This window comes from Podarcis tiliguerta (assembly GCF_965153285.1).
Source record: "Podarcis tiliguerta genome assembly, chromosome: 9".
Taxonomy (NCBI): Eukaryota; Metazoa; Chordata; class Lepidosauria; order Squamata; family Lacertidae; genus Podarcis; species Podarcis tiliguerta.
The window spans coordinates 57,778,801-57,795,798 of record NC_139542.1 but is presented as its reverse complement, the minus strand read 5'-3'; the positions used below and the strand labels follow the sequence as shown (position 1 = coordinate 57,795,798).

Genomic DNA, 16,998 nt, shown 5'->3' with positions numbered 1-16,998 from the left:
TTGTTTTTGCAAACAGAGATTAGTAGCTCCTCTCCCCCCACCCTTTGCCGCCCCTTATTGTATCAAGATGGATTTTGAACCATAAGGTGAGACACACAATCTTATTGAACAGAGCTGCCATAATGTTTAACAATAGATTAGACAGATTTGCAGCAAATTATGCCAACGGCATACTCCATTGCATTACACACGGTCAATTAAATGTGCTTCCATTTGGAAAGAGACGGCTGCAGCATTAATTACAATATTTATACATGCCTGCAAGGAAGTTTGCCTAGTTATCATACCTTTGTGCCAAATAGAGCTGATAAGATTCCCACAAGTGACTGTACTGATGAAAAGAGCATCTTGTGCGAGCCCTTGGGAGAAATCAAAAAAGTTAAAACTCTGCTGTTTCTGGCTGTCAAACACACACACACACACACACACACACACACACACACACCCCTTTTCAAAACAAAGAATATTCAAAACATTGTGTTGGATAGGTAATGACTAAATGCTTCTGGAAGGGGCAGCAGGGGGAGATCTCAGAAGTAAATTCTGCTTAATACTGCAAGTTTTGGCCTACCTGAAGTAAAGGCCTGGAGCAAACTGTCAGCTGAATGCATAACAGAGAACACCTCTGAGGAAAATTAAACTCTCTTTCCCCCCCATAATAAGGCGCTTCGGATTCCATTTTGAAAGGAAAGCATTTGCATGTCAATGTATTTTGTATCAGTTTCTGTGGGGAACAATATCAAAGGTTACCCTGTTTATAAAAAAAAACTCATCCTGTTCATCAAAACAACACCCCAACCCTGCATAATCACCACTCTAGTAAACAAACAATAATAACATATCAGGCAGAGGTCCTAAAAACAAACCTTTATCTTTTAACGGTATTATTTTTCACTGTTATTCTTCTTCTGTCTCTTCATGCAGTGCATTCTCAAGTGGCAGAAAAGCTGGCAGTAGGCTTAATAGTAATAGGGTTCAAAAGACCACATGCAAGAGGTCTTCCTATTTATTATACATTTTTGTGGCTGCACACAATCATATTTTTGGGTTCCTCTTCAAATGTAAATGATTTGTGCAGGAAACAAATTATGTTTCCTTCCTAACAAATCCCCACCCCATTGTGCCATCATGTAGCGCACTCGATGGCATAACCAAGTTTTCTTACCATTTAATTACTCTGTGTTTTCAAAGATGTGAACATTGCCACTGGATTTCTCTGCATTTTTGAAGGCTTAAAGTGCTTTACAGTGGTATCTCGGGTTAAGAACTTAATTCGTTCTGGAGGTCCGTTCTTAACCTGAAGCTGTTCTTAACCTGAAGCACCACTTTAGCTAATGGGGCCTCCTGCTGCTGCCGTGCCGCTGGAGCACGATTTCTGTTCTCATCCTGAAGCAAAGTACTTAACCTGAGGTACTATTTCTGGGTTAGCGGAGTCTGTAACCTGAAGCGTATGTAAACCTGAGGTACCACTGTATTGTCAAGGATTTCTTAAGTAGCAGTGAATGCTCTGCTCTCAGAGTGTTATAAACTTCTATGCACAATTACACAACCTGTGTGTACGTCCACATGGTACATTGCTCTTCCCCCCTTTTCGAGATGAAAGAATTGTGAAGCTCAGTTGTATACGTGTATATCCTGCCACATGTTAGGTTGTACGTGTAACAAAGGGACTCTACTAAGTGTATGCCATTCTGCAGGCATGCCATTCTTTTAACTCTCCTCAACGTTGCCTGTGCTTATTTCCGCTCCCCATTCCACTTACTCAAGCCAAGGCATAACCAATGTGGTTCTTGGGATGTTGATGGACTCCAGCTCCCATCAGCCCCAGCTAGGATGGCTAATGATCAGCCATGATGGGAGTTGTAGTCTAACAGCATGAACGCCTTAACAAATCAGCACACTGGAAAAATGGAGATGGATTTATACATCAAACTGCATGTTTGTACATGCAGAGGGTTGGTGGCATCCTTTTGCCTCACAAGACAATGGAGTGCACCTCTGAAACTGCTGGAGAATCACAGTGCCTGCTGTGGCTGCAGGCCTGGGCAGTGTGTTTGGACGTAAATGTGTGCATGGCTGCAACTAAAGACTACAAACCTATACCCATTTACCTGCAAATAAGTTCCTTTGAACTCAGAGACACTTAATTCTGAGTAGGCACATACAGAATTCTGCTGTAAAACCATTTGTCATCAGAAGCAATGCTGGATACAAAAAGATATCCACAGTGTTCAAAAAAATTCACAGACTCATCAAATTCCTATGTTCTTTGGTACTGCAAGAGACAGCATTACTGTGGGTCGAGATTTATTTTGTCAGGAAGAAAGAATGCTCAAATGAGTTACATCATCGGCATTTATTCAATTAAGATTTTTTATTTTTTACTCCCTGAAAATTGGAGCCACATTCAGTGGCGTAGCGTGGGGGGTGCAGGGGGGGCCGGCCACACCAGCCGCAACATCTGGGGGGGGCGCGCTCGCACTCGCAGCTCTCTGCCCCTACCTGGCTCACTCACAAATTACTTGCATTGCCCCGCGTGCTGACAACCCACGCTACGCCACTGGCCACATTTAGCCATAGCTGTGAGTATTAAGGTCAGTCACACTGAACCATTTCACACTGGGCTAAGCATACAAGCACTGCCAGAGGGAAGATTGGCACGTTCAATCTCTATGAACAAGCTTTACATCCAGATTTGAAATTCAGTCCGCATGAACTATGCAAATTACAGTGTGCTGAAAACATTTCCCACCCGGGAAACGGGCATAGAGTTGTGCTAGAACACAGCTGAGTACCTGGGCTATTTCCAGAAATATCGATGTGGCTTGCATTACATGGATCTTTCCCATGGATATTGTCCCTGTTGTCAGAGCCTTTCAACATATTACAAGAATGAGGTTGTAGACAGAAGTGGTAGAATAATGGACTGTACCACTTCTGACTGCACTTTGGAATGTTCCCTCACATTGAGAGGTTTGTCAATTGTATGCAACCTCTGTCTACTCTATGCAAAGTAGCTCTTCAGGCTTAAAGTTTTAGCATGGCCTTGATCGACTGGTTTATTACATTTTGGGAGGTCTTTATGTAAGGGAGCAGATAACTCCCTGTACTCTGAAAATGAAATGCTACAGTCTGGAATACTACCGTGATATAACTTTATGTAATATGCCAAATAGCTTCTCAATCGTCAGCAACCCAACCAAAATAGCTGTCTAGTGTCTACATTGCCAAATCTCAACAAAAATTCAGTGAGATAGTTTTCTAACTGTGATTGTCTAACTGGCCATATAAATATGTTGCTATGTAATGGGAATAAGAGATTTCATGTTGACCAACAAATCTGCACTAAATGCCCTAGCCGCATTCCTAAATTTCAGGATTTTGCTCATGCAAAATTCTTTCTAAAGCTGCAGATGTTCTTTTTGTGTCAATTTTTTATTAAACTTTAAAATCTTTAGATATAAATCCCAGATCCCAAATTTGTTATACATTTCTCTTTAAACTTTGACCTCCTGCTTTCCCCTCCGTGCGGTTTTTAATCCCATCCTATTTACATAGTGCATTTTAACAAACTTTTCGCCTAGGAAATTCTCTTCTATTTCATATATTATCAAATTTTCTACCGCTGCTCATATTTCAAATCCTGCTTGCGATTTCATCTGCTCATGGTATTTTCTGATGTTGTTCTTTTTCATATTGCAGAGCACGGACTCAAATTCAAATGTGAGAAAAAGAACTAATACCACCGTACAGACGGAAACGGAGAGCGTCAGGAGAATTGATACAGGGAACAGTTCCATGCCACCTTCAACGGTAACTCAGGGGCCTTCGGACACTATGCCCCGATCTCCTTCAGCATCAAGTCCGAACCCCTTCAGCCGAATTAGCATATCAGAAACATTGGCTTCTGCAAGAGCTACTCCTTCAGCTCCTCCCTCTACCCCAGTTTTAACAGGATATATACCCCAGCAAGCCACAGCTGGCTCTCCAACCATTCATCGTTTACTTGGATCTAGACTGGAGCAGATTCAGACTACAGCAAATACTTTGGGGGTGCCTTCAAAGTCATCAGCCGTCGCTCCTCCTCCTCCTCCTCCTCCTCCCCCACCCTCAAGCTCTGGCACCAGTAAGATAGACAAATATGCACGCATTTTGTTCCCCGTCACCTTTGGAGCATTTAATATGGTCTACTGGGTGGTGTATCTATCCAAGGACACGATGGAGAAATCGAAAAGTCTAATGTAGTCTTGCTGCTATGTAGTAGGTTTTTTCTGAAATTTATTCTACACACATTTGAATGCAGAGTTTCTTCTTTTAAAGCTATTTTTTAAAAAAGAAACCTTTAATGCTTATTTTATAAAAAAAAAGAGAGAGAAAAAAAGCTCTGTGCTCGTTTTCCCATGGTAAAGGGCAGGTATTATTAGGTAAATTAACGCAGCAAAATGGAGGGGCAGGGAGTATGGACACTGTCTTCCAGGCCTTCTTGAAATGGTGTTCTGTTTGAACAAAAATGCATAGGCCCTTGGGAAGAACAGAGATGGGAAGCAAATATATTATAGTGATATGCAGATACATGTATACAATAAATGTGGTCTGGCTTTCCCGAAAGTGTGCATCAGTAGGTAGAAGCTGATGTTTTCATGGCCTAGCTGCAGGACAGTATTCTCTCCTGTGAGTTGGGGTGGCTGTGAATTGGAGGTTATTCATACCTTCGCTGGTAAAGACACACCCTGGGGGGAAAAGCATGCATTCATGTAGTGGAAAGCAAAGCAAAAAAAAACTTGCTGTATGTGGGGAAGCTTTAGGAGAAAAGAGCTATGCAAATAAGGAGGTAGATAATTTCCACTAAACAAAATGCACAGGCAATTATGTTTTTGAACTAAGCTTGGGTGGGTCTTAAGGTAAAACACTTGCACAAAAAACTTTTTGGCTGACAAATTAGGGTCATGACCAAGCCCAGTTTAAGTCAGTTCCACTAATATGAATGGGACACAATAGTGCTAAGCTTGAATTGGATTGTATAACCTGTCTAAGTAAACTGGAACTCATTTAAATCAACTTGCTTGCCCTGCATTTCATGTGCATCCTCCATAAATCATTTAAGCATCATTCTTCCATTTAAGCTATGTTAGGCTCAAGTTCACTTAATGTTTGCCCTTCAACAGTTGTTTTATAGAAGAAGAGTACCAAATGGATGGATTTGCCACTCTACTTTCCGTGATATTTTTGTTTTTTCTTCCCTCGCTTGCCAGGATGTTTCTCCTCCTCACTTGCTTTGATGTCTTTAGCTTACATTTCTAATACATCTTACCTTGAATATGTGAATATTGAACCAGGGCCTGGTTGTTGTTCCTGTTTCAGTGGCCTTAGTCACAATAACTTCAGGTCTTTCCATTGTGGCACTGGGGCTGCTTCCTGTGGATTTTAACCTAGGTACTTCTGTGACATTTGTATGTAGGAACCTATGTTTCCCACATAAATGTTCAACAGCCTGTGTCTGACCATGGAACTGGGTCATGGCAAAGCGATTCCCATACCAGTGTCAGAACATAAGAAATGAGCCAATTCTGAGAATACCGTGTTTTAAGCACTTTACTGGTTTAGCTGAATTGTACAGCCTGCAGCACCGACCCATAAATATTTAGAATGTGGATTAGTGACAACTACAAACTACAAATGTTAAATTTTGGCAGCACTGCAGCAACATTATGATAACATTGCGCTGGAGCAAACATTTGTGACTTCTGTGGGCTAGTCCTACGGGATTGCTTTGGAGAGCCGTTTGTGTTTCTCTTGAGTTACAACTCTGAAAAGAAAGATCAAGCTCGGAAAGTATTGTTTCCATCAAAATCGTATCTCTCCTCATGTCTCCTCTCATTTCTGCATTTCTTATTTATCTGTCCATGAGTCTCCCCACTCCCTGGATTGAATGTTTCACCAAAAGGCAGACAGCCAATATGTTACAAGAGGGGTAGGTACAAGTTGTGAAGGTTCAGGTGAATGAATAACCTGCTAGGATCACCCCTAGAACACTACAGTGGTACCTTGGGTTACAAATGCTTCAGGTTACAAACTCTGCTAACCCGGAAGTAGTTGCTCTGGGTTGTGAACTTTGCCCCAGGATGAGAATGGAAATCGCACGCCGGCAGCGCAGCGGCAGTGGGAGGCCCCATTAGCGAAAGCGCGCCTCAGGTAAGAACAGTTTCGGGTTAAGAACGGACCTCTGGAACAAATTAAGTTCATAACCCGAGTTACTACTGTACTTCTGTCTTCTCTCTAGTAGTGTCTTCAGTGCCTTTAAAAGCAGGCAGCTGTTATTGCCCATGTTTTCTCAAGATATATGGACAAAGTCCCTTAAAAAAGGCCTGTTTCCAAGTTTTCTTCTTATAGTTCACCTGGTTTCATACTGTTCTAAAAAGAGGCTTCTACAGTGCCATGAAGAAGCACTGCCCATCACTGCGTGACTCTTGACTGTTTTTGATTATGCATAGTGCAGAGAATGTGAATTGAAACAAGTTTTCCTCCCTTTCTCATAAAAAAACAAGAAGTTGGGGTCCTCCAGTGAAGCTGAAAGTTGGAAGATTCAGGACAGAGAAGAGTGTTGTCACCCTCAGGTGTGGCTGGCCACTATAAGAACAGGATGCTAGACTAGATGGGTGCTTGGTCTGATATTAAAGTTACTTGCATTCTTACGGCCTTGGCCCAATATACCTGAAGGAGCATCTCCACCTCCATTGTTCAGCCCAGACACTGAGATCTACAGGTAGCTCTGAGGGCCTTCTGGTGGTTCCCCCACTGCGAGAAGTGAGGTTACAGGGAACCAGGCAGTGGGCCTTCTTGGTATTGGCACCCGCAATGTGGAATGCCCTCCCATCAGATGTCAAGGAAATAAACAACTCTTTGACTTTTAGAAGACATCTGAAGGCAGCCCTGTTTAGGAAAGTTTTTTATGTCTGATCTTTTATCGTGTTTTTGATGTTCTGTTGGAAGCCACCCAGAGTGGCTGAGGAAACCCAGCCAGATGGGTGGGGTATTAATAGTAATAATAATAATAATAATAATAATAATAATAATTCTACTTCTGAAATGGGAGGGGGGCTCCTGTTCTAATGGAGGGTCCCCATGCATTTGTGAATCCTGATCTTCCAGGGTTTTAAAACATGTGGGGCGTCTCTGTGAGTATTGGAGGTGCCTCATTTCAGAAGTAGTAGCCAAACAGAAGAGCAGTCAAAAGGAACAGCACAATAAAATAGGCAGACCAGGTGACCTTCATGGCAGTAACTCTGACTGTGGTACAGATGGCTCTATGCATGGCAGCTAGCTAGAATACTATCCTTAAATGACACCTTTCTTGCTTAACAGGCTCCACAGCTGGTAAGCCCAATGTTATTAGAATTCCATAGATGGTGGAACAAGTGAAATGAATTAATGGCTTTATTATTGCCCCATATCTAAGTTAGATTCTTAGAGGCGGCAGGTGGTAATCAGAGTTAAGCCTGAGCCCATATAGGTGATCAAATTGCCCTTAAATGAGTCCTCTCACTCTGAGGCAAACTTGTTTGAATCATTCAGGTGCAGATTCATGGTAAAATACGTGTCTGTGTCCACCTCCACATTCTGGAAATTTCAATATTGTAGCTGTCCAGTTGAAATGTTTTGTATTTATTTTGAGTCATGTAGTACATTTATGAAGCAAAGACTGGGGAAATCAGAGGAAATCAATGCATTACAGATGGCACTTACAGAAGCCTATTTCTCTATCATGCCTTGTGAATTTTGGACTGAAAGTACACCACAATGATTCAAAGATTTCAAAGACCTACAAGCAGTATATAGTAAAAGCTTTTTGGTTGGGTTACATTATTGTTTCTCTGCCTTTATGAAATCACATTGTTCATTTCCTCCATGCCATCTTGGGAGTTGGGCCTGTACAATGACTAAGCAAACAAGCTGTATATAGTCTGCTAGCCATAGTTAGTGCGCTACCAGGGGCTTGATAAATTATCATTTTTTGTAGTATGGTGGCAGATATCTGGCAGGCCACAGTGCATGATTGGTGGGCTGTGTTTGGCTTGGTGGGTCACGAGTTGTGCAGGCCTCTCTTGAGAGTCAACTAATTGTTTATATTCACTCATCAAGATGGCTGCAGCTGTCCTTGTGTAAGCAGCAGGTTCACACTGAAGTTTCTTTACATAGCCAGACACCCAAGTACACTGCTGTGCGTGGAAAAAGAATAGTCTGTTCATGTGAAGTAGGCTCCACCCAGCCTCCTACACTCCATGCTCCCACCATGGGTGCCATCTTTCTTGACTTCTTCACATCGTTCTTCTTGCACCATATGTGTCTTCAGCCCCACAAGTAGCTGGGCCCACTGCAGTTAATAACTCACAATCAAATCTCCTTCTTTCAGCTATCCAGGCAGAGTCACAGCCCACAAATACAGACAACATCTTTACTGGTTACTCCAATAAAGCATGCAAAATTCTTGCTTCCCCTCTGTTTGAGATGACCTGGGCTTCATTGAAGTAGTTTCTAGTCAGAGGAGACACAGATTTTTTGGGTGCCTCAGAAGCATAGCTGTCAACGTTTCCCTTTTTTAAGGGTAATTCCCTTATTCTGAATAGGATTCCTCGCAAGAAAAGGGAAAAGTTGACAGCTATGCTCAGAAGCCTGCAATATTGCTGTTAAGGTTGCCTTCATGACCAATCTACATTCTTCCCTCATCCGTCTTGTACTTCTTTCTTCATTTGAATGGTGATTGTCATTTCATGCTGTCATTGCTCACCAATGGCCATTTTAAAAAATGCTGGGAAATCATGAGTAAAGCCCCAGATTCCCTACAGTTGCCCACCTCCCAACTCTGGGATCAAACACAGTAGTGTCTAGGAAGTGGCAAAGGAATAGGACAACCAATATCCCTCTGGAACTGTACAACTTGAGAATGGAAGTAACCCCTTATAGATTTGAATACAGAGCAAGATTTACTGAAAACAAGCCCCTTCTCTCTTAAGAAAGGTTCTTATCTTTCAAATCTTTCCCCTTTTAATCTGTCATTTTACAAGGGATCATATAAATACCTCTAAACACCTGTGTGCTTACATCCAAAAAACACAGATAAAGATAATTCTATTCCAAGTCAAGAAGTAACAATCATCCTTATCATTTTTATACAGTGTTTTTTAAGTGTTCTGAGCTTAAGTCTCTGAGAAGCAAAATGTATTTTTTTTTGTTGATGTATAAGCACCGCCAGCTGAGCATGTTTGGTTTCCGGTACTGAATCTGCTGATGCAACAGATATGCTTTAAAAATATTTTCTATTGTGTTGCTTTGTAATGTGTAATTTGATTTACTTTTGGGGGACATCTTTCTGTGTTCTTGCATTATAAGGATTTTCAAAGCAAACCAGTCTATTGGAATGTGAAATTTGAAGTCGAATTGTGTCTTCAATCCTTTTGAAGAAGGCAATGAGAGAATCCTCCTTTTTAATTGGTGAATTAGCTTTTCTTTGTAAATTAGCTTCTTTTCCTTTGTAAATCAGCAAATGCATCAAGAACAGACGCAATTCTGTGAAGGTGGCTTCAGAAAACTTCTCAAATCCAAACAGGGATTCTTCAAAGGGCAGTGTGAAACGCTCATTTATTTATTTTTAAATCAAACATATGAATAATATAAACTAGAGCTCCTTGTTATCAAGAGCCCCTTGGGAACAGTGGGTTCCAGTGTGGTGTAGTGGTTAAGAGCGGTAGTCTCTTAATCTGGGGAACCGGGTTCGCGTCTCCGCTCCTCCACATGCAGCTGCTGGGTGACCTTGGGCCAGTCACACTTCTTTGAAGTCTCTCAGCCCCACTCACCTCACAGAGTGTTTGTTGTGGGGGAGGAAGGGAAAGGAAAAGAGAATGTTAGCCGCTTTGAGACTCCTTAAAGGGAGTGAAAGGCGGGATATCAATTCCAAACCCAAACTCTTCCATCCATAAAAAGGCATCTTTTGTGAAGACTGGTACTTTCACATAGGCGTTCAATATAGGATCAGTTGTGGCCTGTGCTCAATGGGAATGTTAGGGCAGAAGGTAGGGCAGAAGGTAGGGAGACCAACAGTAGGTGGAGGCACATCAACAGGCAGGGCCAACTAATTCATCTTTTGTCCCCATTTTCCTCCCTTTTGAGTTGTGGATGGGAAAGGAGAAGGAAACTGAGAGACAGTATCCACCCCCAGTCTCTTGTAAGTAGGTGGAGGGCTGGCTGAGAACAAAGTGAGGTTGGTGACACAGTACCTCTTTGACAAGTGGACCAGCCTCCAGTGTATGTGCTTAGCATGTTTTGTGTGATTTTTCCAATTCCAGCTGCACAAAGAACACACAACAGGGCGCTGCTGGTTCTCACAAATGGTGCCTTCTCATGATGCTTCTTGAGAGCAGCTTCCGCAAGGGGTAGGGGCTATCAACAGGCCCCTGACAAATACACTTTGCTGACTTTACAGCAAATGTCCTGGCCAGAGCAAGTCAAGTTGCATAGAATCTAAGGACTCATCTACACCTGTTTGTTATAATGTTAGAAATGTGACACCCGAGGGTGCTGCAGAACAGCGATCCACCAGCAATGGAAAAATGCATTGAGCATTATATAACATTATTTTTAATAATGTTTTTACGGATCAATGTAGATCCAGCCCAAGTGTGGCCAAGTTATTTCAGCACTTGAGGGGGGAAATCTCACTAGCACCTCTTCTTGGGAGTAGAAATACAACAACAATAAATAAACGAATTAATTAATTTAATCACAACCAGAATTACTTAGTGAATCCTCCCTCTGCCTACAGAACTGGGCGTAAATATCTGGGATCAGCCCAATGTAGAAAGTTTCATCAACAGTGCTCTCAGTCCAGCTATAGATTGCTAGTTAGGACTTACTCCCCTTGAAATCAATGGAACAAGATAGTGACTAACTCAAGGATGGTTGCTTTTAATGGGGCTTAGTCCTTACTAATAGGAGGTGGATTAGGGCCATTGGCTTGGGCCCTAAGATAAGTTGATTGAATTGAAGACAATTCTCCCATCCCTTCTTTTCCCCTGCAGCTGGGGGTAGGTGGGTGGGTGTCTTCCAAAATGATGTGAGGGGAGGACAGGTGGGAGAGGGAGGAAACACCTCAAACCAAAACTGGCTCCTAAATTAACTAAAGGAAGTTCATGGAAGGAAAGTTTCCTCCAAGCAGCAGCACCCATCCCAAATTGTTCAAGAGGGCAAGATCCAACTCATAGTTTTTAGCAGGCCTGGAGCCCAAGAAAGTTTGCCATGCTTAAGTCCTATTGAAAGGAATGAGCATTGAGTTAGTTCCCCCACTGGTTTCAATGCACCTAAGTACAACTATCTTTCTCCCAATATGTAGAGTTACAAAGTGTGTACACAGCCACAAGTTGTACATCTTAGCAACCAAAGCTCATTTGCAACTGGTTCCTTTTATTCCCCACCCCCCACACTTCTATTTGCAACATCAAATGTCTTGCAGGCATTGAGAAGTGGAAGATAATGAGACAAGAGAACTAATGTGTATTATGTGTACTGCTATAATTAACTTTGATTAGTTTGTTGATCTACTCTGATTTATTTATTTTTTAACTTGTTTCCGATTATCTGGTTTCAGCATGCTTGCTATACATTTAACAAAATTCTGTATCCACATTGTCTTCTGGAGTGACTTATCAAAAGCCACTGTTTTATTCTGCAAAGAAACAAGGACTGTATAACTGTGGTTGTCATACAGAACAAAAGGTGTTTCTTTTCAAGTCACTGTTATTTATAAGCATGTTTATTGGTTTTTTTAATGATTATTAAAAAAAAAAAGAGGTGGAATGGAGATTGATGGAGAAGGCAGAAACCTGCATGAATTGCTCGACAGGACTCCCAAACGCAGTCACTTTACGTGTTAAAATATTGTAGCTTGGCTTGTTGACTCTTAATTATGACAGCTTGTTGTCCTCTTATGTGAGAACATAAGAAACCAGGGAGCCTGGAAATCATGAATATTTTCCTTTCTTCCACATTTCAGCTGAAGGGGCTTATAAACCTCATCACTGCGCCAATTAATGTCAGAGTCTCCCTCCCCAGCAGCTCAGAGCTTATTCACTTTCATGGCAAGAGGAACCATGAATAATGTATTTTCAGAAGGGAAAAGATGACTATGTATGTGCTTCATTGTTTAGGTTGAATTGGAAGAGAGACAATCTTATTGTCTGGGGTTATTTTGTTGTTGTTCCTTTCAAATCTAGGGTTGGAAATATCGGAGACAAGAGCGTTTTAGGAGCTGACAGTAGTGTGATAGAGGCATTTGTGGTTTCTTTTCTCTCCTTGTTGCCTCTGGCCCAACTGGTTTTGAAGCACTACAAAAACTTTTAAAAATAAGACTTAGTTTATAGTTATTCAAAGTGTTTGGTCTGATTCTTAGACATCAGCTGGTGTTGCTTCCATCTTGCTGTGGTGGTAGTCCATTGAGGACAGGGCACAGCCAATGTTTCCTTGTTATATCCCACACTGTTAAACGGTTGTGATACTGAAGATGGAAGGCCCTAAGGTGATCCTTCCATCAGGGAAGACATTTTGGCTTGCCAGATGGAGCAATCTCCCTCCCCCCCCCCCTGTTCGCTGTTCCAGTGGTTCTCTTGACCCTTGAGTCAATTCTGAGGGGTGCAGGATGAGTAAAGGTGGGAAAGGCCCCTTGTCCTAGCAGAAACCCTTCCGTAGGACTTCCATTGACAGGACTCATTGGTTGAATCCTGTCCATAGAAAACACTTTTACCTCCCCTCTCCACCCCCCCCAGCAAAAACGTTCAGCGTGATCCACACAACCTGCGGGATTTCTGCATATCAACAATACATCACAAATGTGGTTCACCTACACTATCACGGATTTAGTTTTAAAGCCAGTAAACAACTTGTATGAACAAGTTGCAAACGTGTGCAACTAGATATTTGTACCATGTTCATTAGGAACAACTCTTGGGCAAGAGTACTGTAGCATTTTAATACAATTCACCCATTCATTCCCTTTGAACCTGCACAGGTGGCATGATGATAATAATAATATTTTTATAATAATAATAATTTATTATTCATACCCTCGCCCATCTGGCTGAGTTTCCCCAGCCACTCTGGGCGGCTCCCAATCGAGTGTTAATACAGCATTAAATATTAAAAACTTCCCTAAACAGGGCTGCCTTCAGATGTCTTTTAAAAATGGGATAGATGCTTATTTCCTTGACATCTGATGGGAGAGCTTCAATAGGGCGGATTGTGTTGACTGTCAGAAGAAAGAGCTGTCCTATGCCCAGTTACATGCCTGCTGGAATCAATAGCACAAAAACAACTCTTTAATTTGTCAATGTGTATTTTAAATAGAGGTAAAAGGTGCTTCTTAATACTGACTCGGACCAATGCCTCAAGTAGCACATTGATGTGGACTGGCTTCAGCGGCTCTTGACGGGCTCAGGCCGAAGCCATTCCCTGCTCTACTATCTGAAGTCTGGTTTACACGTGCAGCAGAATCTGTGGCACGATGGGAAAGATGCACTACACTGCAGGCAGAGAAGGCCACATTTTGGTGTGCGCCCTGTATAGAAAAAAGCACCTTGCACAGCTAGAGAATTAGCACAGTAGCAATGGGCTGTGTCACAACATTCCCCCTGCTGTGGTAGTTTTGTATATGTAGGGTGTTGTTGTTTAGTGTGGGAGACCATTGAAAGTGGCACTGACTACCTGCAGGTAGTTTGGTTCACTCTACCATTTCCGGAATCTGCCATCTTATCTTAACCCCTTAGATCAGGCCTCTTCAACGGGAGATGCCAGTAACTGAATTTGGGATCTTGTACACAAGAAGCTGTATGTTGAAACAGCCATGAACTGGAAGTTCCAGTGATGTTATACACACAAAACTATATGCTGAAATGTTAGACGGGGTGGGGAAAGAACACAGAAGACCTGGAACTGTGGCAGAGTAAAAAAAGGAGCTATCAAAAAGGGAAGGCCACAGCTGAGATTTCTAATATTGGCCATTTTATAGCACTTTCAGCAGTCACATTGACAAATCTCACTCTGGAGGATGGTAGGCCCAGCCCTGCAAGAAATTACAGCGGTACCTCGGTTTATGAAGTTAATCCGTTCCTGAAGTCCGTTCTTAAACCAAATCCGTTCTTAAACCAAGGCACACTTTCCCTAATGAGGGCTCCTGCCGTTGGTGCCCTTCCACCGTTTGGCTTCCATTCGTAGACTAAGGTAAAGTTATTAAACCGGAACACTACTTCTGGTTTTGCGGAGTTTGTAAACTGAATAGTTCATAAACAGGGCTGTTCATAAACCAAGGTACCACTGTACCCCATGACATCACCAAACTCCAAACTTTATCTGGATATTAACTCTGAATTTCTCAGGCACTCGAATCTTGCTTCATAACAAGGAAAACCTTCACAATTGGCAAAAAGAGAGCCCTGTTTACTGTCATATAAAGAGAGCCAGCATGGTGTAGTGGTTAAGAGCGGTGGACTCGTAATCTGGTGAACCGGGTTCGCTTCCCCACTCCTCCACATGCAGCTGCTGGGTGACCTTGGGCCAGTCACACTTCTTTGAAGTCTCTCAGCCCCACTCACCTCACAGAGTGTTTGTTGTGGGGGAGGAAGGGAAAGGAGAATGTTAGCCGCTTTGAGACTCCTTCGGGTAGTGATAAAGCGGGATATCAAATCCAAACTCTTCTTCTTCTTCTTCATGCCCTATTCAAGTGCATGAAGATTTTCGGGCTTGTGAAAAGCCAATCAGAGCAGCTTAAGGCATAACATCAAGTTGGATATCTGAATCTCAGCTTACTAGCCAAGGCAGATTTCTATTTAAAAGGGAGAAAACTCTGAGACTCATAGGCAGACAATACACAACCACATCCTAGAAACAACCTGATCAAGAAGAAAGATGTGACAGGTCCATTCAGCACTGAATTATGCAGAGGAAATCGAACTTCTGCACAGTCTAGTTTGGTTGTGCTAGTTTCAAGCTGGGGTGATTCTTAAAATGGAGTTTGGGGGCTGTTTGAAATGGACACAGCACATTCATCTGAGTCATCAAGTCCAAAAGCGTCCCAGTTCATTCATCACAAGTTGCAATTCTATACGCACTTTCTTATGAGTCCCATTGAACCAAATGGGGCTTACTTTTGCATGGACATGTATAGATTTGCACTGTACATGTGCAATCCTATACCTGTTTACTGGTGAGTAAGGCCCATTGAACTCAGTGGGACTAATGTTTGAGTAGATCCGAGTGTAGGTTTGCATGGTAAAGCAATGTGCCCAGAGGATTAATGAGTAAATAATAACGACGGTGATAAAATAACCCAGCTAATTATCGAATCTGAATGTACACATTCAGTCTCTGGCACCTGACCCGAACCACAAAAATCTAGAGTGGTGAAAATAACTGTAAACTTGTTTTGGTATTGTGCAGCTTAATTGTTACCTTACCTGTATTATGAACATCTGTGTCTTTTGAAAAAAAAAAAAAGAAATCCATCTTGAAAAGGGAGAGGTTGTGCAAAACTGTTCCTATTATATTCCAATGTATGCTGCTGATGTCAATAAAATACTATATTGTGAGAGTTCTTAACCAGTGTCGGCTCCAGATTCTGGAGGGCCCTTGGTCAAGACATCTTCCATGGGACCTTCTCCCCAAATGAGTCCACCCCCTCACTGTGGCAGTTCCATACCCTTCAACATTTTCCCAATGAAAAGGACATCCTATGGCCATACCCTCCAACATTTCTCTGATGAAAATAGGGACACCCAGGACTCAGCTAGATTGGCAAAGAAAAAGCAATTTATATGCGTTGTATATGCAATATAACATTGTGCCTCCAGATGGCGCAGTGGAGTCCTATTTTTCTCTACCTGTTTTCCCTGTTAAAATTTACAACGCGTGTAACACTTCTTCGATGTGTCTAGATACAGCCCCAGGGCTCTTTTTTTTCCAGAAAAAGAGGTGCTGGAACTCTTCATGAACACATCCCTCTTTCTCTTAGAATGGCAATGGTACCCACCCGAGAGGTGCTGGGACTGAGTTCTGGTGAGTTCTGGCTGGGAAAAAAGTCCTAGCCACGTCCTATTCCATATCCTGCAACATTTCTCCCATGACAATAGGGACATCCTAAGGAAAAGTGGGACATTCTGGGATCAAATCAGAAACGGGGATGGCTTCTGTAAATCCAGGACTGTCCTTGGAAAATAGGGGCACTTGGAGAGCCAGCAGTTCCAGGGAGCTTGTGTCAAAAGGCCCCTTCTGGTGTGTGCATGATTTTGGCTTGATGAGACACAAGTTGTGCAGGTCTATTCAGAGTACATCCTTTTATTTTTCCCCATGTAAGGGAATTGGTGCTATTCTGTCCTATGGAAAATCATCATCATGACCATCACCAACACCTGCTCTGGAGATCAGCATCAGGACAGAGACAAAGCCTACAACGATAGGATCCATCTAGGGGTGCAATATGTCTTCTTGCAGTATCTCTTTTCTCTTCATAAGAATACATTTTTTGCTCAAACTTCTGTAACCATGGGACTCAGAGCTCCTTTTTGTAGTCATGTTAAATCCTACACCCCACTGATTTATCGCTAAGATGTTGCAGATGGACAGGTAAGAGGATGGGCTTCATCAGTGAGATGATGAATGTTAAAGTGCTGTATAATTTATTGAAGTGGCACAGAAGCTGGCGAGCATCCTAATATTATTGTCAAGATGCAGCTCGGTCCATTAATCAGCTAAAAGCTAAACAAATTAAGCTAATTCTATGCCTGCAGTTGAAACCACTAAATGTGCATTTTCAACATCATTCTGGAAAAAAAATACATTTCCTGCTATTGTTGTTTTCATTCTGTCTCCACATCTCTCATTTATACATTCTTTGCCTTAAAAAAAAATGTGGAATTTGAAAATGATGCTTTATACTTCAATTTTTATACTTCTGTTATTATT

General features: G+C 42.1%; 1 protein-coding gene across 1 annotated transcript in view; it reads left to right on the top strand.

Annotated features, from left to right (window-relative positions):
- Positions 1 to 5,817, top strand: part of GABRA4 (gamma-aminobutyric acid type A receptor subunit alpha4) — a 63,822-nt gene extending 58,005 nt beyond the window's left edge. Inside the window, exon 9 of the mRNA XM_083458321.1 lies at positions 3,703 to 5,817. Coding sequence (XP_083314447.1) covers positions 3,703 to 4,245 — 543 coding nt within the window. The 3' untranslated portion in view covers positions 4,246 to 5,817. The remainder of the gene's footprint in view (positions 1 to 3,702) is intronic.
- The last annotated feature ends 11,181 nt before the right edge of the window (positions 5,818 to 16,998 follow it).